Raw genomic sequence first — 27272 nt, 5'->3', positions numbered from 1 at the left:
TAATTTTTGAAATATTTTTTATATTTAAGTAAAATATTTATAAAATTATTACTACAAAAAAATTATTTGCATTATTTGCTCAAAAAATTACTTTATTTGTTCTCATAAATAATTTATTATCTTAAATTTCACTGCATATTAAAATACTAATACCTTCCAAATATTCACAACACAAAAAGAGGGTAGAGTAAAGTCTCACAATTTAATATTTTATAATAAAAAAAAGTAGAATTGATGAAAACATTCAAAAGTTAAACAAAAAATACATCAAAAAACACTAAATAAAACAACAGCATTTATAATTATTTTTTGTGATTTTCGAAAAAATATTTTTCAGTGTAGCAGATACCTTCATCACATCATCATGAAACAACAGCAAATAAATCAACAGATATGCAAATAAAATGAATTAATATTTTTTATGGCTTTCGATAAATTTTTTCAGTGTAGCAGTGCATGATATGAATTTTCAAAAATATTTTTTTTCCAATTTTTTTCATATATTTTTCCCAGTGTACCAGCAGCAAATGCTATTACAAGCAATTATAAACATTAAAACCACTTTTTCCCTATTTATTATAATTTTTGATTTTATATAAAAGGTTGGGCAAAATACTGCAAGCTTTTAAGTGTTAAAAAATGTTTTTAAAGCAATAAATAAAGTACCGTTTCTATTTAAATTAATACAAGTAAACCCTATTTATAAGCTCTTGAAAATGCCAGTCACGTTTTTGGCAAGTAAATCGTACTTGTGGCGCAAATGAAATTAAATTTACCTGCGTCTTCTTATTTAAATGGTGTTTAAAAACAAGGCAACAGAAGTTGTGGCACAGCTGCGTTCATTTCTGAAGGTGCCACTGAACACCTTTTGTAAGGATGCGCTTATAATGAGTGGTGGGCGGAGAGTTTTATTGCAATTTCAGGAAAGTATACAAAAATTATGCGCTCAAGTATTAAATAAAAACCAATTGACATTAAGGTATCAAAAACTTTATTAATTAGCAACAAAAAATCTGAAGCAAAAAGGTTGAGAGGTACGAAAAGCTAAAGCGGTTGGGTGGCGGCAGCAAAAATACACTTTAATTTACAAAAAATTGCTTAGTATGCTGCCAAATAAAGCGAAATTTTTAAATTATTTTTTAAGTTATTAAATCGCATATTAAAATTCGCTTTTAAAAGCACACTCCCTTGTTGTTGCAACAACCTTACATTACTGCAAGGAAGTAGCTACGATTTGCATATCTACCAAAACGATTTGATTATAAATATTAAATAAATATTTTTGAAGCTCATATCTAAATTGTTTTTATCATAAACAACAACAAAAACATATGTGCAACAAACTTCATTTTCGTGCTTAAAAAGGCAAACATCATCAATTGTGCGCAAATATTTAATTTTTTTTTGTTGTTGTTGGGCACATATCTCCCGCCTGTAGTTTTGAAGCAATTTTCTTGCAGTCAACCAGCACGTGCGCCATTAAATATGCAATAAATTATATTGGCGTATTTTTGCTGCTCGTTTCAGCAAGCGTAGCTTACCGCTGGAGAATACAATCATATGCACATATTAGAGTATATGCGCGTACTAATAGCGTAAGAGACTATTTCTGATAACACACACTACTACGAGCGCACGGATGTTTTGCCCCAAAATAAGCTGCAGCAAATTATGGAAAATCCTTACAAAACACACAAAAAAATTGCTGCGAGCAACAAACAAAGCAGCCAACAAATGTGCTTGTAAGCCGCACAGCAGCATGAAAAGCGCAAAAGCACAATGAGCCAATGTCCGTCCGTGCCAGAAAGTAGTAGAGCATAAGAATTTCAGTTTGTGCCACTATGGCGACCCCACTTGCAAACAATCATTGCAAGAAATTCCATTCAGTAGATTGTATTGTGTGATGAGCAGAAAAATGTACGGAAAAAAGTACTGAAATAGAAATGGAAAAAGTGAAATAAAAAATAGTATTACATAAGAATATATATGTGTGTGCAACCACACGCGTAGGCTGACAAGCATTTATAAATGCACATATTAGTAGGACGGATTCCGGAAAATAGCAAACCCTGACAATACAGCCAAAAAATAGAAAGCTTACTGTGCCACACATACAAAAACACACATGTATGGAGCTGCTAAGCAATCCCCCACAAAATGTACAGCGAAATAGAAAAATAAAAGCTTATATAATGATGTCCTGTCCAGAGGATATACGCACCATACACAATACAAATAGCCAAGAACGGGGCGAAAAACATCAACACACCGTATAAACAACATCGAAATACCAAAGACGGATTTAAGTGCAAGTGATTTATTGATTCGCTCTTTTTTGGGGATTTTCCAAGTGGTAGCATACGACAAAGAGCAAATCTGCGTGGCTCATCTTCGTAAGAGCACACATGCGCTTACATATGCTTGTTGCTGTAAGCGCCCTTCCACTGACCAGCGCAGAAATTAGCTAATGTAGACATATAAGGGATCTTCTAAAGCCATGGAGACATTTTAGTTATCCCACACACCTCCAACACGGCAGCTTGGGGGATACTGGCGGAAAGCTCAGGGTAGATAAAACTGTGTTTGGGGCTCATGCACATATATACATACATATGTGTGGTTATGCTACGCGCTATGGCTTTCAATGTCTGCCGCAGCAAACAGAAATCAAAAATATCTAAACATTGACCATTTAGTTGATAATCAAACGGTCTAAATGTGGGTGTATATTCGGGATGCTTTTTGGTTGCTACTTAATTTTCGAGGTATAAGTGTATACCCAGAAATGATATATAGAAGTATATGTACGTATATAAACCATTTCACAAAAACACAGTGATTCCAAAGGTCGGTAGTTATAGTCTGGTTATTACATAGAAAGATAGGCACGTAGCCTGAGAGATAGCGTAGACTATTGGTGGTCAAGCTTGTGTTACTAATTCTCTCTATATATGTAGAGAGGTATATTAAGAAAACAAAAAAAACAATTTTTACACATATAAGTTGAACGAGAAAATTGTGGCAAAAGAGAAAGCCAAAGTTTCAAAGCTGGCAGTACGAAAAGCTTTCAATAAAAGCTTGAGTTATATTTTTATGCCAAGTGAAATAATGTTATTTAAATATCAAAAACGCATTGCATTGGATTAGAATCAAAAATGTTAAATGAAAGCTCCAAAGCTTTCACCAGTTATCGTTTTTGGCATTTCAAAACTGAATGAGTTGGAAATTATGACATAAAATTGTTTATACTTAATAATGGTTTACAACTTCTGAAAAGGAACTAGAAGAGCTTTCATCCAGCACAAGCGTTCATAGCTCAATTAAATGAATTGTGAGCTTCCGTGGCCCTATTTGATGAGTTATTAAAGCTCGTGATTTTTGTTAGTTGCTGTGAAATAGGTAACAGCGTCGTAAAATAATTGTCTCCTCAATATGAGTTTTCCCATAAAATGAAATCCCTCAACAGAAAACCACACAAATCTAATATTAATGAAACCGCAATTTCACTTTGCCTTACTAAAATGAAAATAATTGATTTTCCAAAATGATTACAGTGCTATTTTGTTTCATTTTTAAGGGTGAAAAGAATTAATACTAAATTGAAATAGAAAAAGTATTTGTACGCCCGAATTAAATATTAAAATTCCCAGCGAATCCATCACATATTGCTTTCAGACCTCACAACGCCTCGCACAAGCAATCGGCAAAATTCAATTACGAAGGCACACAAACACATATACAAAGTACTTATTTACTTATGTATTAAGCGTGATATTTAACTCCCCCCTTGAGAATCCGAACACGAGCAAAGGCAAAACTGTATAGATATCTAAAATCAATAAGTGACCACAACCATACACAGTAAAAAGGGTTAAAGGCAATTGCCTGATACTTGCGTGCACTCGCCGTAAAAGATTAAATTACAATTTACAAGTGGTCAATATGCCGGTCAAATGCGTTAAGCGCTTTTAAGCGATCAAAGCATATCGACCCAAGGCAGTGGAAGCATTTCAGAAAAGTATACTCTTAGCGGAAAATGTTTTGCGTAGTTGCAGTGCCGCCCCTCTTTGGTTTTGACATGTGATGCGGTCAAATGGCAACGATATATATTTCCTATACTATTTTCGGAATTACATTTAGACTCATTAGCCACATAAAGGTTAAGACCTTTGATGAGAGCGACAATTATGGTATGAGTTTGAAATAGCTGAGGCTAAACTAAGCATGATGGGATTAACTGTACCAGTTGGAAATGTTTTGTGGGAAAAATAATTTGACAAAAATCCTTATACATATGTGAAATGCAGCTTTCACTGAGGAAAAATTTCGCTAAAAAAAGTTACACTAAAAAAAGCTTTCACCGAAAATCTTTCACATATTGATTTACGGTTTACAGAAATTTTCATTAAAAAATGCTTTCACTGAAATAAGCTTTCACATATTGATTTATAGTTTACAGAAACTTAAAATATGTCACCATTTTTTTATACCTCGTTATTTATAAATAATATAAACAGTTTTCATTGTATTTTTGTAAATTTGTTTCGAACTTATTTTCAGAAGAATTCAAATGCTGCTCACTACTCATTGCTCCTTACTCTTCTTACTGCTATTGTGCTTACATGGTGTTTTTCGAAAATGCAAGCGCACATTTCGTTTGAAATCCGATCACCTACACTTTGCTCGAAGCTTATGTGTGGATTTCGAGAATTGCCGGAAGAAAAATGCGCACAGCTCAGCCGGGCTAAAATCAATTACAACCGCATTAGGGGTCAGCAAATTCTAAACATTTCAAGAGGAATGTGTGGAATTTATACATTATTTTCCGCCGAGAAACCAACATAAAAGCTTAATTAATTGCTAATACAGTGACTAACAAGTGCAATTGCACCCACCCACCAACACGAAAAGCTTCTTAAATTTCCAGCAATTACCACATTAACTCGAGGCTTTAGAGCGAAAAACAGCTTTTGAACTCAAGCCGCATTGGCTGTAAACCGATAAGGCTTCCCGATGTGTGTTAGCTAGGGCAAATATGTCTTAAGTGTGAGCATTTATCTGACCAATTTTTTGCAAAAAAACAAATAAACGAATAAAAAAATTGTGTTTCTAACAGTGTATGGCGGCTAGAACAGACACAATTTATAAAAGCTCACAGGCAACGCTTAGACTTAAACATAAACGTTGCGCAAGTTTTAAGGATGAGTAAAATATATATATGTATACATATTTTGCTTTGGAGGACATTGGCAGCTAATGTAAGAGCTGGTGTTTAGTTATCGCCTATGCTTGGGCTATGCCCTACTATAATTTTAAGCTCTTAAGCCGATTTTAAGCTTATGAGGTGAAGTATTTTGCGCTTGTTTGACTTAACTTTGTTGCTGTGCTCGTTGTCGTTGTTGCTGGTGCTCAATTGCGAAGCATAATTATGCAGTGGAATGTGCCAATTGGGGCAGCATTTTTGCTGGATCGTTAAATGTGGTGAGAAAAGATGGTAAATGGAGCTAATAGATGGAAAGTTATTGAGCTTTATGTATAGATGAAGAAAAGTTAAGGGTCTCTTAAGTAACACTTTTTTAAATAGGTGGAATTTACTATGAAAAAAAAAATCAAACAAAATTGTAATTTTTGTAAAGTCAGAACCGAATAAACTTCATTTTTAATTTCTTTCTCTTTTTAAAATTTTGTTTCTACTGCTCCATCGGTACAATCTTACGTTCTTAGACTCCAGTCATTCGCGGAAGAATGCACTAATCCGAAATTAAACCCAACCAAAATGACAAAAACGCAAACAAATGGAATGAATTAACCCAACCCGCCGAAAAATCAAAAATTTTTAAGCCTGATTTGGGCCAAGGAATTTCTGTTGCGCAGCTACTTTATGCCGGTGCTACTCAGGAACGAGCGCGCACAGCGAAAAATAAAAGCACGAACATTAAACAAATGGAACGAAACAAATTTAATACCATAAATTTCTATAGAATTTTGAAGTGTGCGCGCGACTCCTGCAAAGCGCTTCTCATGACACACACAGCCGCACGGTCGGACCCAAACCAACAACAAGCACCAGAGGCAGCGCGCAGAGTTGCGCCCAAAAACGGTCAATGAAGAAAGTCGGAAAGTCAAAAATAAACGAATCGGCGACATGGACGCAGCAACTGGTATTGATTCGGCTTGATTTGGCATATTTTTTCCTCAACATCACCATTTAGTTATTTTCGTAGGTCTTGGCCTTTTTGCTGGAGCTTCGTGTGACACTGTGTGTGCGTTTGTTTGTGCGCATTGTCAACCGTCGCGTCGCATCACATCGCTGGGCGTTATAGAAATCCGATTTAATGCGTACGTGCAACCGGGCGGCAACGACGGAGCGGCTTCTATTTGAAATTTTAGTTTAACAAAATCAAAAAGATACACACACACAAACACACATAAATTGTACATACATACATACATACATACATGCGGGTAATCAAATGTAGAAAAAAGTATTTTTTCCAATAAGCTGCACATCGCCGTTTCATTAAATCAGTTGATTAAGAAACAAGTAGCAAGCATGATGCGGCCGACGACAAACAAGCAGCAGATCAGCGGCAATGTGAAAAATATGAGCGGCAAATAGGAGAAAAAAATTATGTCGCTATTTCCAATTCCAAGAAATCAAGAAATCCAAACGAAATCCATTTGGTATGTAGACGGATTTTTTAAAAACAAATATATGTGCATACATACATATATGTATATGTTTATGTTCATAAATATTGATAGGATATGGCGGTCAGGCGGTCACACACTGGAGCCACTGTGGCCGGAATTGATACTTTAATCGAATGTAAGTAAGGGTGTGTGTGTAGGTGTTGAGTTGTATCAACAATAGCTGGGAATGTAAATGTTGCTTTCCATTTGGACATTTATAAAGGGTGGCGCAAAAACAAATTTTTTGCAGATATCTAGCAAATATGTATGTATATGTATGTATATCTTTCAGCCTTACAATAATAGTATATAGGGTTTTTTTACCTGCCACAAGCAGGTTAAGTGCTTACATTTCACTACAATATTTAATATCGTAAAATTTCAAGATTCGGGTAGCAAATATAACCAACATATATGAATATTATAACGAAACCCTAGTTTTGTTAAGTTATTTTGCATTTTATGTAACGATATATGTACATATAAACCCAACAAGCCTGCACTTAAATACAAAAGTCGCTGAAATCTCGACTGACAAATTTTGCGGTTTCATGAACTTGAAAACCAAGTAACGACTCAAATCTGTCAAAAGTAAGATAATTTTATCAATGGCAAGCAAAAAAAAAAACGGAAAACCAAAAACAAAAGGCAGAAGAGCAAATGCGATGCACAAAAATTTTGATACAATTCTTCAAGGCAACGAATTCAACGCGTCACCAATAATAAAGGCCAAGAAGACCTACTACACCGCAGTGTCACAGTCACATAACTCAGAGAAATGTTGCTGGTAGACATTAATGTATATATGTGTGTACATGCTATTTGGTTGAAATTCCAAGTGCGACACCCGAAAGCCAACACAGAGTTTTTTTCCGCCACTGGCCACTGACCAAAAGTGAAGCGGACTTGAAGCGACAAAAATCTGCCAAAAATACAGCGAGCAGCAAATGAAAGACAAAAAAGCGACAAAAAAGCGCGCAAACCGCAAGGAAATATTGTTACCGAACTGCGACCTAAAATTGGTTAACGTCCAGCGTTGGACGAACAACGGTCCGGTTGTGCCGCATGGTTGTGTTCAATTTGATGTTGATGTTTATGTCACCGATCGTGAAAGTGTACGTACACACGAGTGTATTTCACTGCCAAATGATCGTGCAACAAATGACTGACTGCAGCGACATAGAGAGAAAGGACCAGCGCCGCCGAGTATGTGTGCTTGTTGTACGTGATTATGACGCATGTGTGACGATAATGACGTATGCATGGCTTGTTCACCGCTGACGAACTGTCCACGAACTTGTGTAGTTGAGAGAATCTACTTTCATGATTTTATATTTCTGCTTCGTTTTGCCTGCTTTGTGACAGTTTCGAAGTTTTGTTGACAGCAAAAAATTGCGCAGACGCGACACTTCATCCATAATAAAATCATGAAATCATGCTACGAAATTTTGCAAACATTTTTTGGCAACACAACAAGCAACATTGTTTTTGTAAAATTAATTTTATTGTCATTTTTGGCCAAATCCTGCTCGGTTTTCGCTCTTTACTGTTTTTGTATTATTTTTCCCTTCCCGGTTGAGGTTAGCATTAGTGGGGCTTCCTTTGATATCATTCGCTCAGTTGCATTCATTCATTATTGTTGCTGTTGCTTTTGTTGCAAAATTGGTTTGGTTTTTACAAATGACTGCACAAATTTCGGGTACGCATTCATTGCAAACCATAGCGGAGCACTTGTGACGATCACCTGATCTACACGAACAGCAAGAAACGTTGAACGAATATTGAAGAAAAAAGCCAAAAGACTGACTGAAAATCGTAAAATTTGGTGTTGATTGAATGCTAGTGTGTTATTGTTGTTGTGTGGCACACGAAAATGAGCAATTTGTATGGCAGACTGTATGACGTCGTCTGCGTTATTTGAAAAGCTGTCGAAAACTTATCCACCACAAATCACACAGATGAAATGCGAAATGTGAAACTGTACAACATTTTTTTTTTGGCAATATTAAAAATAAACAGTAATTACAATAATTATGCAATTCTTGCTGCATATTACTTTTATAGAACATATTACAAAATACTCCCAATTTATTTTACAATAGAAAAGATTGTAGGAGCATGATCGGAATACTAACTGGTCACTGTCTGGTGGCGGCACACGACTGCAGAAGGGGGCTGACAGATCGAAAAGACTGCAGGAAAAAGCAGGGCACCAGGGAAACAATGGGGCATTTCTTGTGCACTTGTCTCGTATTGGCAAGACTACGCGGTAAACATCTGGGGTACCCACGGTATGATACTCTTTAAAAGGTATCAATAGTGAGGCGGCAGAGTCTGCTGAAATTCGCGTCAAGCGCGCGCATCCCATGGGTTGACTACTTTTCTTGGACCTACTAACTGAACTCTATCTGGTATCGCAAAGGACCAAAACTGGTCAATGTGTAGCTAATTGACCTACCAGTTTAACCTAACCTAGCTTAACCTATTTTTGTTTATTTTTATTGCTAATTGCAAGGTATCCACAAACGCTTTCAATTAAAAAATATCCGAATTTGCTGTTAAAAAAACAGTCAAACAACGATTAATTCGTGCCACAGCCATTTTGTGCGAGACAATAAGGAAAAAATTCGATTGGGCGTTGAAATCAGTCAGCCAAGTCGTCACTCATTCACCGACTGCAACATTTTTGTTAGCAACAAATGCCACAAAGCCAAACAAATATCTAAGAACCACCAGCAAAAAATTTGTTCGAAACGCTCGAAAGACCACAGTCAACACGCCCACGGCAATCACGCAATATAATTTTCGAGAATAAAATGATTAAAACAACAGCAACAGCAATAAATGCAATCAGCAAACGCTTAAGTGCTTGGGAAGTTAAGTGCGCACGCCGGCCAACCTACAAAATTACAGCACAACAAAAGCAAAATGTAAAAAGTAAAAAATCAGAAAATGGGAAAACCCGCCTAAAACGATCCCTAACAAAAATTAGTTTAAAAGCGAGTGGAGAAAAAAATGTTACGAAGGAAAACATGCACAAAGTGAGTAAGTCATAGAAGGTGTTTCACATGCTTGGTTGCATGATATAAACGCCGCTCGAAATCATGGCAGCATTAGGGTCTATCAGATACCAAATAATTTCTGAATGCTTTAAAGTGAAGTAAAATGGCAAGGAGCTGGCAAGCAAGCCATAAAGACACCCTTAAAACTCAAAAGGCATAGCTCAACAGAAAGTAGGCGGCACTTGATGCAACACGCACAAAACTCGCGTCGCATAGGAAAATAAAAATCAAATTACATACATAATTTTTGGTGGAAAATGTTGAAGTTAATATGTCCACACGCGCACTCATCATATTTCAACCGATTTCTGACGAGTGAAGAGCGTAAGTTGCTGACATCTTCGACACGCTGCCGAAAATTCACACGAAAAGTGAGTGGAGTCCCGTAACAAGAATGGAATTATGATCTCAAAAGCATGCCTCCTAGCGCAAATTGTCGGCTGTCTCTTGTTGTTGGTATTGTGCATCACTTTCCAGCAGCGGCAGCCGCCCTCATAATTGCCACAACTACGTTGCCGTCAGCTGCTGCCGTTATTGTAGGTAATTGGAGATGCCACGAGTGCCGCCGACAGACATTCTAGTCGCTCTTTTGTTGCAAAGCGGCTTTATGCCAACAGCTTAACAACGCCAAGCCACTGCAGGGTGTAGACATTTTAATAACTTCATTATAACGAATTTTCAGAGCATTTTTTGCTGAAAAAAATCGGCAACGACTTTCTTGTGCCCACCATCTGCATCCCCAAGGATGCTGCACACAGGCAGAAGCAGCTTAACAGTCGACAGTCTCTTATTACAGACACAGGCGTGAGAGGGTCGTCGTGGCGCAGCGCTATTGATTGACCGGTCAAGCCGAACGCCGCCGAAAAGTTCAATTGATCCCTTTGATATGTCTGTTTGTGTTTGTGTGTGTGTGTGTGTGAGTATGCAGTTGACACACTCTTCTTGGCAGTAATTTGAGCGCTGTAATCGAATATTGGCGCATGTGACGTGTAAATGATAGGCCGGACATTACAATATCATTACATTACCGTTACATTGAAGGGTGCTTGTGAGTATGCTGGGAAAGATAATGCTGTAAATTTGGAACTTTATGCTGTAAGAAATATTAGTATTATGTATCTATGTATATAGTGAATTTTAGAGTTACTAATATAAAAATTTACTTAAAGATATATTACTTATATAATTAAATAGATGGTATACTTAAAGTGTGATAATAAATATGAAAGTCACAAGTTTTTGGTTCGTCGCACTGATTTTTCTGAGGAAAAATTAAATTTTTTTGACATCGAATATAATATATAAGCAATGAAGATTTAGTGTTCGACAACAATAATTCTGCGCAGACTCCTCTAGCTGGACTCCTAAAACTCTGATCAATAAAGTATAAACTCTTTACTTCAGTAAAATAATCCACTTTTATTTAGTTTATTAAGCTTATTTTATATAAAATATTAACTGTTAGCAACATAGTAAAAGTTCTTAGCGCGGAACTAGGCTAGGCTATCTGTATATCTTTTAAAACTTATATATATGTACATAAATTCATTTACAAATACTTTCGACTTTCTTTACTTTATTTTGCGCGCAATTTTGAAAAGCAACAAAACTATTTGGGTTTAATGTCTACTAAGCTTAAAAGGAACTAAAATAGTTGTTGCCCTTAAGTCAAGTTAAATAAAAATTTATATTTAAATTTATAAAATTTAGTGGTTAGTTGGCACCGTCTTCATTTGTAATTTCCATCCTTTTCACTTTTGTTAGCTTTCAGATTTTGTAAAACTTCCATTTTTCATCAAGTTTTGCAAATCTTTCAGCCAACTTTTCAAGCTTTAGGCAAACTTTGCAAAGCTTTCACCAAATCTTTCTGAGCTTTCATAAATTTTGAAAAGTTTTAATCAACTTCATAAAAATTTGGAGAGCTTTCACAAAATTTTTCTGAGCTTTCCCTAATTTTTTCAAAGCTTTCACGACATTTTTCTAAGCTTTCACTAAATTTTTCAAATCTTTCACCAAATTTTGCAAAGCTTTCACCAAACTTTTCCGAGCTTTCGCCAAACTTTCTTATATTGGTAGTTACCTGAAAAAGAAAATTGCAAAACTGTTTGTTTGACGAAAAAATAGCCCCTAAATCGATTTCACGTCGTCATTGCAGTAAAACATGAAGCCTGCAATTTCGAAGTTAATTATTTTCATTCCCAAAAATTGTTGTTCACTCTTTTGGCACGTCTGTGATTATGCCGAAGTCGCAGAAATTTGCATCCTCTCTCTTTCAGTAAGTTTTTAAGCCACTTGAACTGCCCTCTAGTATCTGATGGTCCAAGATGTCCGCTTTTGGTTGAATTTTTATGGTTAATCTCGCGCAGGAAATTTGTTGCAGCTGAGAAATTGTAGCAGAAAATATTATGTCCCTTCAGTTCACAAATAATTACAAAACACGTGTTAATTATATTTTTTTCATCAAATATATTATTCATATATTTTATTGGCTAACTTTTTTCCATCTCTCCATTTCGCTTTCAAACATCTTGCTTTCAACTTCATCATTATTTTCGTTTTGTTTTTAGCTTAAACTATTAAATATTATTTACTTTTTGCATTCTATTTTTGTAATTGTGTTACTATTAGTTTGCCGTTGCTCGCTATTAATTAAACATTACACTTTACGTTATCCAGTTCATTTATTTGTATTATATATACTATATGTATATACATATATATATATAATTTTTATTAAATTTTTCTTTGTTGCTTTTTGCTTTCTTCTCATTAATATTACAAGTAAATGTTAGCAATTATTGTTATTTGTTAATATTCATTATTCAATTAGTATACATACAAATAATTAAAAATATTACATTAAAATGTACTCGTATATCATGTAATTTTCAATTTTTATTTTATTTTTTAACACTCCTCATTTTTTTAATATTTTATATTTATATATATATTTTTTTTTCTTTTTAATATATTTTTTTTAATAAAACAAATAATAAAAATTGGTATTTTGATTGCGTTTCAAGACAATTTTGCTAAGATTTATCAAATTATAGGAAGAAAATTATGTATGTTTAAACGAAATTAGCTGGAAAAGCGCTTTAAAGCAAAAACGAAAACGATTTTGTCGCTTTACTAAGCCAAAGAAAACAAAAAACTCAAGCGCTACACGCTAAAAAATAGTTTGGTTCGTAAAATTAATTTAAAGCACGAATTTTGTATGTATGTATATATGTATATAAAAAAACTCAATGTATATATGTTTTTTTTTTACTTTTTTTATAATTTTATTAGACAATTAATTAAGCTTTAATAATATATATATCACCTAAAGCAAATTACGTATTTCAGTTGCGATATCAACTAGTTTCTCCTTCGTCGTGCCCTCCTTACTACTCACTATCATTTACAATTGTCCATTTAATTTTTTGCATTTTACTCATTTAACAGAATAACAAATATTGAACAGAACTTCTGCTTATTAATGATATTTTTTTTTAATTTTTTATGTTTATAAAATAATACAATAATGTTTTACGTATATTCGTTTCAAAAAAAAAAAAAACTTTTTAACAAAGCAAAGCTTTTGGACTGCGCCAATTTTTTCGATTTTCATATTTTTATTTTTTAATTAACAAGCATAGTTTGTTGCGATTTAGCTAAAACAAAAAGTAATATAGGAAACTTTCTTGATTGGCCATAACATATTTTACAAAATTTTAGTTTGTAAACCGTTATTATTCCTTTATTTATGATTTTTTTATTTTTTAATTATTTTACAAATAGCACATGCGTTGTTTTTTTTTTGTTTTTGTACATTAGCAAAATCGTACGCCACTGTGCTATGTTATTATTATTGTTATTTTATGTATAATTTTTTTATTTTTTTGCTTTTTTTTAATATTTGTATGACAAAAAAGTACAACAACTATTTTATTTACTATCAATGCTAAATTTCCACACCTCACTCCTATTTATAATTGCGTAATTATTATATATTTTTTATTTTCTTCACTTACACGTAAGTTAAAGAAAAACGTATACAAGTTTTATTACATTAGAAAAAATTTTGTTGCATTTCAAAAATTGCTATCAGCAGTTTGAAAAGTTTTGAAATTTTCGTTTACTTGATTTACCATTATTTTTGGATTATTTATAAATTCAACGCTTTTATTGTTGTGTTGCTGTTATCAATGCCCATATAGCTTTACAATCGAAGCAAAAACAAAGATATATATATATGTGTATAATATGGTATTTTTATTTATAATAATAATAAGTATGCTAGATTTATATAGTTAGTACTTTCATTGTCCTTTCGGTTTCCACATTTAAGTTTGAAATCACCCTTTGTGGGATTTAAGTACGTATGGTATATAGAAGCGAAAGAACAAGTTAGTATACATGTTTACAGGTTGAGTGGCACAAAGAGCGGCATGAAAGTGTTCACAGCTTTATGAAAACTTGTGGTGCTTTCACTAAAAGTTGTATAAGTTCAGTAACATTAAAGTGAAAACTATTTGTTTTAAGTGATTTGATTTTTTTTGTGAGAAAAAAGTATAACATTTTCATAAATTTTATTTACATATTTTAAGCTTTTGCAGACAAAACTTTTAATGAAACAATATTTATTTTTAATGCGTTACTTTATAAAGATTTAAAAAAAAATTATAAAAAGTTCGTTCGCATTTTTCAGTGAAAGCTCTATACTGTTTATATATTTTAAGCTTTTGGAGACAAAACTGAAAATAATATTTACTCTTAATGTGCTTACTTCACAAAAAATTTCAATAGATTCATAAAAGCTCGTTGGCACTTCTCAGTGAAAGCTTTAACTTCAAAACTTATTTTTTACAAAAATTACAAAAAAAAATTAAAAAAGCTCTTTCGCACTTTTCAGTGAAAGCTCTACCCAGTTTTAGCCACTAAATGTGTGCATAAACACTTCCATTACCCCTCTTCCTACCGCATTACCTTTAGTTTTAGTTTTTAGTAAAATATTTTTTATTTATTTTCTATACGCTAAGGAAGTAGTAAAGTCACAATGTACATAGTAGGTATGGTAGTATCTTGCTTGCATGGTTGCAACGCACTCCAATGCGGAATGCGCCCTTAGCAGGCTATCCATAGAAGTAGCATAGTAGTAGTATACATTTGATGTGTGTTAGTTTGTTTGTTAGTTTGTAGCAATGAATTAAATATTTATTGTAAGTAATTTTTCGTATATTTGTATGTATATTCTCCTCATAACTTGCTATATATTAAAATTCAACACTTTAAATTAATAGTTAAATTTAATAAAAAAAAAATAAAAATCATTTCGTATACTTTCATTTGAACTTAGGTTTTGTGTTTTTATCAATTTGCTTATACACGCACTAACTTGCTTTGTTTTTATATAATTATTAGCTAACTTTTAACCTGCTATACATATATTCTCATTCGCTTACTGTTATTTGTTAGCTGTTGCGCCACTTTTTCCTCTCGTTTTTATTGTGTTAAGTAAATTACGTATATATTGTTACATTTTTATGAACAGCACTGTCGGTTGTAATAATTTTGTTTGTGTAGTTGTTGGTAGAAAATCAAATCTATGTCAAATTGGCGAGTTGAAAGCGCCAAGCAAAGTTTTTAACGTTTGGTTTAAAGAACAAAACTTTGTACTGCCACAAAAAGTTGCACGAAAAGCTAACAGTACGTAGACAAGCGCAGAAACTATGCAAATTTTAATGTTTTTCATAATGCATATTTATTAGTGCGCTATAATGCATGTTTGTATGTTTGTTAAGGACGTGTTGGTATTTTTGTATTTTTCAAATGGTATAACCGCTTGTATTTTTGTTGTTTTTAACTTCTCTTAAGAAAAATCGTATACTTTGTGTTTGTGTATTTTGTTTTAAACTAAGCCTAATCTTTAATTACGTATTTCAAGTTGGTTTTACTTCTTTTCAAAGGAATATTTTTGAAAATTTTGCAGTAATACTAACATTTTTCCACCATTTCCACTCCAATTTGTAAATATATATATATATTATTTATATATATATATAGCTTATATAATAATTCAAATAAACTTGTAACTCTGAAGTAATTGCTACTATTTTACAAAATTTACCTGCCACTATTAGTGCACCGTCGAAACGGACTCAAACCCCAGACATAATAATCAAACAAAAAAAACGGTGGAAAAAAATTTCGCTCAGTGCATATATTACGTATATCGGTTTACAGTTACACTTAACGCTAACCTAAAACAAAACAAAAAAGTTCTCCTATTGCCCCCTGTTATTGACTATAAACTAGAACTTCGCTCACAATATACACTAGACTTTCGCATTATTTGTATACATATATATATATATATATATATGTATATATATTTATATACATTTAAATATATATTATTATTATTTTTTGCAGTTATTTGCTTTTGTATATACTCCTCCTTTCAATTAGTTACTTATGTTCTCAGTCATTAGCAGTTATTACGTATATCTGTTTCGTACAGCAGTTGCTGTAGTAGTGGTGTAGTAGTTATAGTAGTATTTGTAGTAGTAATGAGTGAAATTGAGTGTTTTTGTTTTTGAATATTATGTAAGAGTTGTTGTAAGAAATATGCGCTACCGCTCACATTATGTAAAAATGTTAGCACATCACACATATGTACATAAAGATGAAACTCGCTTTGCAACTGCAAACTAAGCTTTATGTTGCACTTTGAACCCTTAACCACGAAAGTGCTCAGGCACACACGCCAACAGCTCGGCAAGCGCTCGTTGCAGTTCGTCGTGCGCGCAAAAAATTTCTATTTTCTCTTAAAGCGGCTATTGCGTTATTAAATCGTTCAAATACTCTGAAACTTGGAGCATGAAAGCGCCTACTTTTGATTGGTTGAATTTCAAATAGTCGAAATAAATATTTTTCATTTGCAACAGATCTCACTGCTCCACCTTACTGCAGCATTTTACTAAAAATCCGCTTCGTTTTTAATGTGATAGCTCGCATATGTCTGCTCCAATGGCGTGAAATGTTGTTGCAGTTGTTGTTGGTTCGTTGAATCCTGGGTTGCATTTTTTGGGATAAACAGTTTTTAAGACAGTGAGAGGGCAACAAAAGCATTAAAGATGCGCCAGTTTTCAGTACAAATTAATTTTTAAACCAAAAACAAAATACAAAAAGTTTAATATGTAAAGTTGAATATTGTCGTTTGGGGAGCGCGCGCTTTGACTATATACAGAAAATTAAAAAAAATAAAATATTTTTTTCTCGACTAATTTGTTTAGAATTTTTCTAGTCATCGAAAACATAATAATTAATAACCCCATAACGGCATTAACGGCGCTCCAAACAGTAATACAAAATTGGTTACTGTCAGGACTATGCGTATACCGTTATTTGTGGCATAGACCACCGTTCGGTTTGGCAAAATTGCGGGCGCTTGAATGCTATAATGGGCGGTAGGTTCTCGGTAAGTAGTTAACTACATACATACATAAGTGTATATACCATAAGTAAATAATTTAGTTTAAATCTTTAGGATTAGTTGAAATAAAATTTAATATATAAGGTAAATATATATAAGTATGTATTTATAGTTGTTGGTATATATATATAAATATATATAGTTTTTGTATTAATATAGAATAATATGTATATATATATTAGTTTATATATACATATATATATAAATATATTTAAATATATATTGGCGAGCTATATGGGCCTCTTGCAAAAACGAAGTACTTTTTCTCACAATTCCATGTTCTTCAATGCGCTTCAAACAAATGCTCATTGGAGCTATTTTCTTGCGTTTGCGCACTGGCTTCATTTCAAAACTTTTTATTTAGTTCAAAAACCCTGGCATTGGTTGTTTTGAATGCAAAATTAAATATTTCGTTTCTTTTTTTCGTTACTTTTTTTAAGTTGTGGTACTTTTGTGTTAAAAATTGCTTTCTTCTTCTTCTTCCTTTTTAATGGTAACCTTTAGTTTTGTTATTATTGGAAAACTTTTTACAAATTTGTATTTTTGTTTAGTTGTTGTTGTTTGTTGCTTTGTAGTTATGAAATAATTTTTACAATAGGTTTGTTTGCAAAAAACAATGAACAAAAACAATGCTTATTATGCGACTGGATTAGTAATCCATTGTTGTTATTGTAACGCAAAAATTTCTTATGTGCTATTTACACAATTTCAATTGTTCTCACCGCACACCAGCAGAGTTGCGAAACACTGCAACATTGCGGCTTGCAACAAACTTATGCATACTACACTTACATATGTTGCTAGCAACAATGTTGCAACACTTCATACTATGCTGGCTGCCAACAAACAAATTCACTGTTCTTTGCCTTTTACTTTTGCTATGGTTTTTATTGTTTGTCAATTGTTGTTGTTGTTTGGTGTGTGGTTTTTGTACGCTTTGTTGCCGCAGCGGTGTTGCACCCACGTATAGTGACAATGAAAAATGGCTGTGACAGTGGTGGCGACGCAGCAGCTGCATTTGCGTCTGCGTCAGCAACAGCAGCAAATGATTTTCATTGCAATGTGCAACTGGCAGCTTTTGATTGTAATTATTTTTGCTGCATTGCCTGCTGTTTTGTGTGCAAATAAAATCGCGCCTGGCAATGCTGCAATTTTCGCGATAAAAATTGCCGCTCATTGCTGTCCATTTTCGTTTGATTTTTACACAAATAAAAATGTTCGCTTGCATTTGGCTGCCCGGGACATTTATCCACCAGTGGTAGCGTGTTGCTGCGTTGAAATGTTGCTCACTTGCTGTTGTTGCTGCTGCTGTGGCGCTTGGCGGCTAGTTTGTGTGCATGCGTGCGTTCGTTTGTTCGTTTATTGTTCGTGTTTTACTTGTGCTTTTTCGGTTTTTGAGCGATTTTTTGGTTTTTGTCAGCTTTGTAGGCTGCCCATTGCCATTTTTCTTTGTTGCTATACGTGTGCGTAACGCCTTTTGAATTTGCGAATTTGTTTGTTGTCATTGTTGTAGCGGTGTGGGTCTCATTTGTGCTATTGGCTCTTGTTTTGAACGAGTTCTAGTTTTATTAATTTACAAATTTGTTTGTGGCTTGGTTTGAGCTCGTTCGAATTTTTCTTATGCTTTTTCGAAGTTTTGCAATTTTTTTTTGGCATTATTCGTTTTCATTTTAAATTTAATTAGTACGGAACTGTTTTTATTTGCTTGCTTTTTAGTGTAATTATTATCTTTCTGGTTTTTTGCTTATTTTTTTGAAATTAATTTAATTTAATTTATTTTAATCCCAGGGCATTGTGAGCACCCGCTTCGTTTTTGCAAGAAGGTCGTTATCGTACTACGAACATGGGTGCACCACCGCATTGTAGCTCGCCAATATAGGACCATGTGCTCCCGCGAAGGGGGTACTCACAACGTCTGGTGTACTAGCTCCATCGGTGTGCGATGTCGAGTCGGCATTACTTCTTCCTTCACCATTAGCTGAACCTACTTCTGGTGGTTTGGTGGTGTCCCGTTCGTCAATCACTAAATCTATTGGCATTTTACCCTTTAAACATGAGATATATCGATGACAGAAATTATCGCATAATTCATGCACCTGCAATGGCATAACAAAGAACACGAAGAAAAAGAGCGGTAGAGAGAGAGAGAGAAGAAGAGAAAGAGAAAGAGAGAAAAATAGTTCATGAGTTGTGATTGCAAAATGGTTTTCAAAAATTTACAAACTATGCTCGATACTTTATACAATTAAAATATTTTTAAATATTTAGAATTTTTATGCAATTTCTTTCGCTTGCTATTTAAACAAATGTCAATAATTAAAAAAATACTAAACAATTGTTTGGGTATTGATTGGTGGGTAAAATGCTCTGATAAATTTTGTAGAATTTTGTACGTTTTACTTGCTGGGTTTCAACATTTTTTTTTTGATTTGTGGGACAATAAATTGCTAAGCGTCGTGTTTTTCACTTGTCTGTTATAAATTCTAAATAGTTAATAATACAATAATTATTTTGCATAGAAAGTGATGTATTAAAGTGAGTAAATATGCTAAATTAAATTTAATTTAAAGGTTTCTAATGCAAATTACAGCCGTTTAATAAGCCATATATTACACTAAACTGCAAAAGGCATATGTTATAACACATATTGCTTTTCCTTAATTGAAGCGTTTATATATTTTGTAATTAAATATAATTTACTAACTCACTGAGTGTCTAATAGCATAATCTCGTAAGAGAAAAGAGTAATGGCTTTTTTATTTAAATTGCTCTAACTGTTATTTATAAAATTTGTTAATAATTGTACGCTTACATTAAATATAGCTGTCTTCGATTCGTCATAGCAGAGCTCGCTAGCTTGACGCGTTGCTCGCTTGTTAAGAAATTTTCATTGGAAAGCAATAACCAAGTGAGCGCGTGGTAGCGGCAGATCAAAACGATTATATAAGCTTTAATGAATTTTTTTTAATAAAATATTCAAGAACAAAATTTTTTTAACATTTTTTTTATTTAAATAAAACTATTTTGTTTTCTTTTTTTTTAATTCCCAAAAATGCAATTATTTATTTAAATGAAATTTTGACAAAAATAATTTTTAATTGATTAAATTAAAATTAAATCAATCAATTAAAAATACATAAAAAAGTGTATACAAACATTTTTTTATTAAATTAATTAATTAAAACATTTATTTAAAATAAAAATTTAAATTAAAAAAATTTAAGTCAAAAACAAAATTTTTTAAATTTTTTAAATTTTTTTTTAATTAAATAATTTAATTTTTTATAATAATTGCTTTTTTTAGTTTCGTTTGTTGTAGTATTGTGCTTTTTTATTCCCTATTTTCTTTACTTTATTTTTTTAATTAATTATTTAATTTTTTTAATTTTTAATAATTTTTTTTTATTTTTTATAATTTTTTTTTTATTTTTTGTAACATTTTTTTTTAACTCCCTAGAATTTTATTATGATGTGATTTTCAAAGCCATTTCCTTTTTTCTGTGAAGTATGCTCTGGTTTAATTTTTTTTGTCAATTTACATGAAACTTTCTTAATAAATCACTTTTATGCAAAACGTATTAAGCTTATATAATATATTACATACAAATACAAATACATATCATAAAATAATATAAGCCCAGAAAGAAGAATGCAAGTAATTACTCATACACTTTTATAACTTTTTTTTTGAACAAATCAGTTTTATTTTACATTTTCATGCAACAAATTAATAGACGCTTCCAAGCGAATATGCAAATATATTTTAATTACCCATTCAGCGCATCGTTCACACATTCATTCATCATAAAATATGCGCTCGTTGCAAGCAGCATTTTTCGCGCAATTAATAGCTGCGCCGATATTCCCTCAACAGCAAAGCGCATACACACTGAACATGCATGCAGCAAGTGCATGCCACATAAGCACACACCAAAATGCAACACTTGCAACGAACGAAATTCAACTGTCAACCTCAACACTGACAGATTAATCAAACAATTATTATGTTTATGATCATTGTTATTGTTATTGTAAGTGTTATTTTTGTTACTACCGCTGCGGCTGGTGTAGTAATTATCGCAACTGCGCATCAAGCAAAGATCGCGCCATAAAATATATATATGTATGTATGTAAATGCATATCAATTGTAAATATATTTACAAGCGCGTGCGCAACGAACGCCAACAACAATGCGGCAAGCAAAAGCGAAAACAAAAATATTTCACTGAAAATGTCTGGTGGAATTGCAATAATTATTTGTGAGTTCACTCGCCGTTGCCTGGTATTGTTATCATTGCTGTTATTGTTATTGTAATTATTATAACGATTATTGTTATGCGCATGTTGACGTTTTATGATGGCATTGCAACGCCAACAACAAACAAATGTCGAAGACGACAGCGAAGCGTCGGCTGGCACGAAATTGATTTGTACGCATGTTATCTGTCACACCACCAGCGCTTCTATAAACACAAGTGCATCAATACTACCAGCTAGCTGCAACACACGGAGGCGGCAGTGGCGGCAACAAGTGTGATGTGTGTATTTTGACGAAAAAAAGCGTCAACGTCTGCGCTAAGGAATTTCTGAGACGCATTCTTGCAGTCCCTTTGGAAGTCGCACGAAATGACAAGGCAAACGCTAGCGCATCCAAGCGACAAGCTGGTCAACTTATTATACATAATATATGTATGTATGTATGTATGTATGTATATATGTATGTACATAAATACTACAAGAAGGCAAAGAGTTTCAATAAAGAGGTGGCACGTTGTGCCTGGTAGAGTTTAATAAAACAACGGACGAAGTGTTTGGGAACTTTGGATGAAATGCAACATTTAACATTCACATGCAACAGTTTGTTGCAAGAAAATAATTTTTGTGATTAATATATAATTACGTAAGGCCGAGTATGAAACAACTCTAGATACGATTTTTGGCAAATGCAACTTGCAACATTTATTTGCAACAATTTGTGGCAAGCAACTAATTTTTGAAATTGACGTAATATTATGCATAACAACTGCTAAAGTACAATATTTACATAGAAAACTATATATAATAGTGCTTTCAATAACGCTCACATTAGTGTGTGCAAGCAATAGCTGCCAGAAGACCATGAACAGCAGGTAAGTTGATTTTATTTCTTTGATTTTTTTTTTTGGCTACAACTTGAAGATGCCAATGCTGCAAGAAACTAGTTTGACTGCTTTTGTGCGCAGTTAAACTGTGCCACGAAATATGTAAATAAGCAAATAGCGGCAGAGCAGAGGAATTTTGAAGGTTTTGGAAAGAAAGAGGTGGAGCATGGGAGGGTAATGTAAAACTATAGAAAAAGTATTTTACACAAAATATGAAAATGTCTGCGAACTTTCGATAGGCAATAAAAATATCAATGGTAATGCACGTGCCACGTCAAAAAAAAAAAAAAAAAAAAAACAGTTTAGTTTGACAAACAATAATTATTTGCAATTTTTAGTAAGATTTCAACTTAATTATTGCATAGCGCAACATTTACTCATCGCTTTTTTGGCGCTACACTTGCCCAACTCACCGCATACTCGCGCGTTGCACTCTAATTTGCATTACAGCAACGCGCATCGCGCTCATTTCCTTATCGCTGCTGTTCATCGTGCTCACTTGTGCACACATATGCACGCTCAAAAAGGTTAATAAAACATTTAAATCGCTCAAAGCTTTCGGCTAATGCGCTGCCTTGCATCCACAAGTGCAAGCGCTATGCCAGACTGCCGCGTTGTTGTTACTGCGCATGCGTCACAGCTGCGCGTACTTTAGTGCGCAAACTTTGTAGGTTAATATATGTATAGGTATGCATATTTGGTATGTGTGCCCGCGAGCAATTCGCCTTTTCTGCATATTTATGCGATTTTTGCATTTCAGCTGGCGGTTTAGTTAGCCACACGAGTGCTTTGCTGCAGATGCGAGTAGTGGAGAAGATAAATTGGTTTTATTCCGCATGAACTTTGTTGTTGTGCGTTTATGTGTGTTTTTGCATACTATTGAAAGGGTGCCACAACCTTTGGTGTGTTGTGCGTTTATGTATTTTTGTGTGTGTGTGATTTTCTTTTTAATTTTCTACTTTTTTTAATGCAGTCGCCCGCCATTTAAGCGTATTTCAGGTTTTACGCGCTATTTTTTGCGCCCTTCATTTTATACGCAGTCCTCTCATATGATTTTTGTTGTGCTATTTTTGCACATGGATACACACAAAAGCTAATTTGCATGCGATTTGCCGGCAGTAAGTCTTTTGTTGTATCAGCCATGCAGCCAGCCATCTTCTTCTCGCCCAACATTTGTTGGTTGGTCGCGGAATTGCTTGTCGGTGGTGGCAAAGAACACAATTTTAGTGGCGCAGGTATACGCGAGCTTTTCAAATTTAGCCTTTGTGTTAAAGTGGCTTTGGCAACGGTGGATGAAACGTGTGGCTCCAGTATGTGTTATTGTATGAAATTCGCAAATGCTTTCTAATAAATTTAATCTTCGAAGTAAGAACTTTAGTTTTTGGTGAGTTTTATAAGTATAATGAAAAGAGTACCATAATTTTATATTTTTTTATTTTATTTTTTCAAATATTTTTTTTAATATTAAAATTTTTTTAGGCAAAATTTAATTTTTTTATATATTTTTTTTATAATTTTTTTTTTTATTTTTTTACAATATGTAGTACATTCTACAACACAATTCGGCAAAAAAAAAAATAAATTGTAATGAGAAAAATAAAAAAATTATGAATATTCTTCCTTACTAACAATATAATAGATTGGGTAGTCGAAAATGTCTTTTCGTATTTCTAATCAAACATTATATGTAAAATATGTAATGAAGATAATAAAATATTTTTGAAATAGTAAGTTCATTTTGTTTACATAATTATAAAAGTCAATGACATATATTATTTCAGCATTCAAAAAAAATATTCTAAATTGAAGAATAAAATATTAAAAAAATTTATTTTTCTTTAAACTTTTTTTACGCTCATCAAATGCCTTACAAATGCATGTATTCTTTCCCAGCGCTCCATATAACAATAACGCAGCCAAGCACTCAGCACTCAGCTAGCCACTCTTCTGTCCCCAAAACACATTCCATTTGATCTTGCCATTAATTGTTCTTCTCATTTTAATGCATTTATCAGCATCGACAATCTTGAAAAGTAACGCATACATAATTTTTTAATCATTCATTGTGTCGTTAAGCAACAAGTTTTGACTAAAATGAGTGGCGTAGGAAAAGGTACAAAATTTACATATTTAATACATGTATACGATCAATACATACATACGTACATAGATACATACAGACTTGTAAATATGTATGGGCAGCTTGTAGTATGAGTTTGCATGTGACCAAGTCCGCAGCGCGCTGGCTACAAAAGCAAAGCACCAGCTTGCCACATTGATTGTTAAAACAAGAAGAGGTAAGTCGGCTATCTCTTAGATACACATATACATTGTTATAACACATGAAAAACAAAAGTGCCTGTCACGCAAGCTAAAACTACTTAAGAATAGTGCCTGAACTTCGCATTTCAAATTACATAATGTATATATGTTTATACATATATATAAATATGTATATAGATTCACTTTGCATGCTGCTTGTCTGCTAGTTGTATCTGCTAAATGCAGATGCAAATCTTTTTGTAGTAATTTTCGATTTCCTCTCGCAGATATCTAAATGACGACAAGTGACTATAAGTCGCTTGATTATTAAGCGAGCTAGCTGGCAGTCAAGTGTATAAAAAAATATATAAATAAATAAAATAAAAAACTCGCAGCAAGCCTTAAACGCTTACTATTATTGTTATTATTGGAAAAAAGCAAGTGAACAACCAGAAATATAGTTAATTGTTGGAGTATAAGTAGAGCGCGTGTACAGCGCAAACTCAGAGTGGGTTACCAGTTAGGCGTGTAGCTGACTGTTTATGCTGCTGCAATTGCAAACGGATGTACGTGTGGACCGTGTGGCGTCACTGCGGCACTGAGACCCTTTTTAGCGCATTGCCAGACTACTGTGTCTGGGTGTTTGAGCCGGGGAACAGGTTTTCAAGCGAAGCAAATAGCAAAATATTTATAAAAAAAATCTACAAAAAATATACTAGGGAACGTAAAGTCAGTTTGTCAATAGGGCAGATGTTGCCACAAGCTGACAAATGTAGTAAGATATTGCAATAATGAAGCTGTGGGCTGGCAGGCTTCAAGAGGCGTACAAATATGCCGAAAAAGCGCACTTGTTGCGACCAAAAAGATGTGAACACTTTTTTTAATTTATTAAAGAAAATAATCTGTATTTAATTTGTAAGTGATTTGTCGTTTGTTATTAACGACATCTATTAGATCATATTTAAATACATAGAAAAAATTTTAATTCTACCAAAAATGTTATAATTTAAGTTTCTGTTACTGTTCTGTTTCTGTTACTGTTACTGTTTCTGTTGTTATTTTTATTTTATTTTTATCTTATTTATTTTTATTTCTTTTCGTTAAAACGCTCTTCTCAGGCAGCTCTGAGCCACAAAGCGCCGCAGCGAGTGAGTGACAAATGACAAAACAAAAACCTGTCGTGGGATGCGATAAAGATCACTGGTCACACTGGGTTGCATGCATTCGTACAAAATGATACATATGCAACGGCATATATAAATACAAATATATAAACATATATACACATACAAATATGTGCACTGAGACAGCATACATATTACCGGTTGGATATGAACAAATCGTATTGGAACCAAGACCGGCTGGGAGGTGGGTTAGCCAGTTGTTGGTTGAGTTCACTAAATGGACATGTGCATGCATGGGTGGATCGACGCATCGGCGGATGGTTGTATGGCGAATTGATGCATAAATGTTTCCAAATTTGTTGTAGGCAAGTCGAAATATGTAGTCGAATACTACAAAGCTTGGCAGTGAATAGAAATATGATTTAAATTGTATAAAATATTTATTAAAAATTATGTTTTTTTTATTTGAAAATAATATTGAGATCATGGCTTAAAAGCGGCTAGAGAAACTCACCAGAAAAAGTAACGCCAGTTGAGTAGTGAAAACTAGGTGACACCGCGGCTTCTAGCAACCAACGCTAATAACACTCATTTGTCAAAAGGCAACGCTAATGCCAACTTATCAACAGTTCATTAACTTTTTGCATCAAGCGTGCAACAACCTACATATTTAACGTATGGCTTTCACTAACAAAAGAGGAAAAGTTTTGTTTGTAAGTGCGACAATGAAAGTCGCAGTAATTAAGAACGATTGCAACGTATGTTCACGCAATTGCGTTTTTACGCAAGCGCTGTTGAGTTTGCACAATATGCATTCAAAGCAAATAAAAGTTGTGCAAAACTAATTTCACCGTTTTATTGCATTACTCAAAATGAACCGACGTTCGCATGATGCGAGGGTGCGTGGTGCGTAATTCAGCAGCATTAGCTTGAGAAAACAAGCCGTAAACATAGCTATGCTTGTAATTGATATCAGTAACTAAGATAAGCAACGCAAGAAATGTGTAATTAACAATTGACTAATAAAACCTTTTAAAAATACGTGTAGAATTTGGATTCAGCGCAATTCAGCTGAGCTGAATATGTAAATACAGTTATATATTAAAAGGTGACTAGCATTTATGTTGCATATAACAGCAAAAAATGCAATTCAGCTGAGCTGAATAAGTGAATACAGTTATATATTAAAAGGTTATTAGCATTCATGTTGAATATAACTGTAAATCAGTAATGTATACGCAAATAACACAACTGTTGTGTGTTTCGATAAGCAGAGTGTAATTAATATGAAAAATTAATCAGTAGTACTCTGCTATAAGAAATAAACTTAATTTAATTTTATAATTTTGACTATTACTATGCCTATTAAACGTATTTTTAACTACACGAATTGAAACAAAAAAGTAACTAAGTCACAAGCGAAAACCAGTTTATCATCACTACGCTTATAACGAGTGTGGCTTAAGTCAGTGTGTCAGCAAGCAATGCAAGCCGGCAATGCGGCAAGCA

At 33.4% G+C, this 27272-nt stretch overlaps 1 protein-coding gene across 1 annotated transcript in view; it reads right to left on the bottom strand.

Annotated features, from left to right (window-relative positions):
* Positions 1–27272, bottom strand: part of LOC126751079 (homeobox protein homothorax) — a 317674-nt gene that overhangs the window by 218855 nt on the left and 71547 nt on the right. The window contains exon 6 of the mRNA XM_050461014.1: positions 19146–19331. Coding sequence (XP_050316971.1) covers positions 19146–19331 — 186 coding nt within the window. The remainder of the gene's footprint in view (positions 1–19145; positions 19332–27272) is intronic.

This window comes from Bactrocera neohumeralis, chromosome 2 (genome assembly GCF_024586455.1).
Source record: "Bactrocera neohumeralis isolate Rockhampton chromosome 2, APGP_CSIRO_Bneo_wtdbg2-racon-allhic-juicebox.fasta_v2, whole genome shotgun sequence".
Lineage (NCBI taxonomy): Eukaryota > Metazoa > Arthropoda > Insecta > Diptera > Tephritidae > Bactrocera > Bactrocera neohumeralis.
Note: the sequence above shows the minus strand (reverse complement) of the source record. Positions and strands in the feature narration are given on the sequence as shown.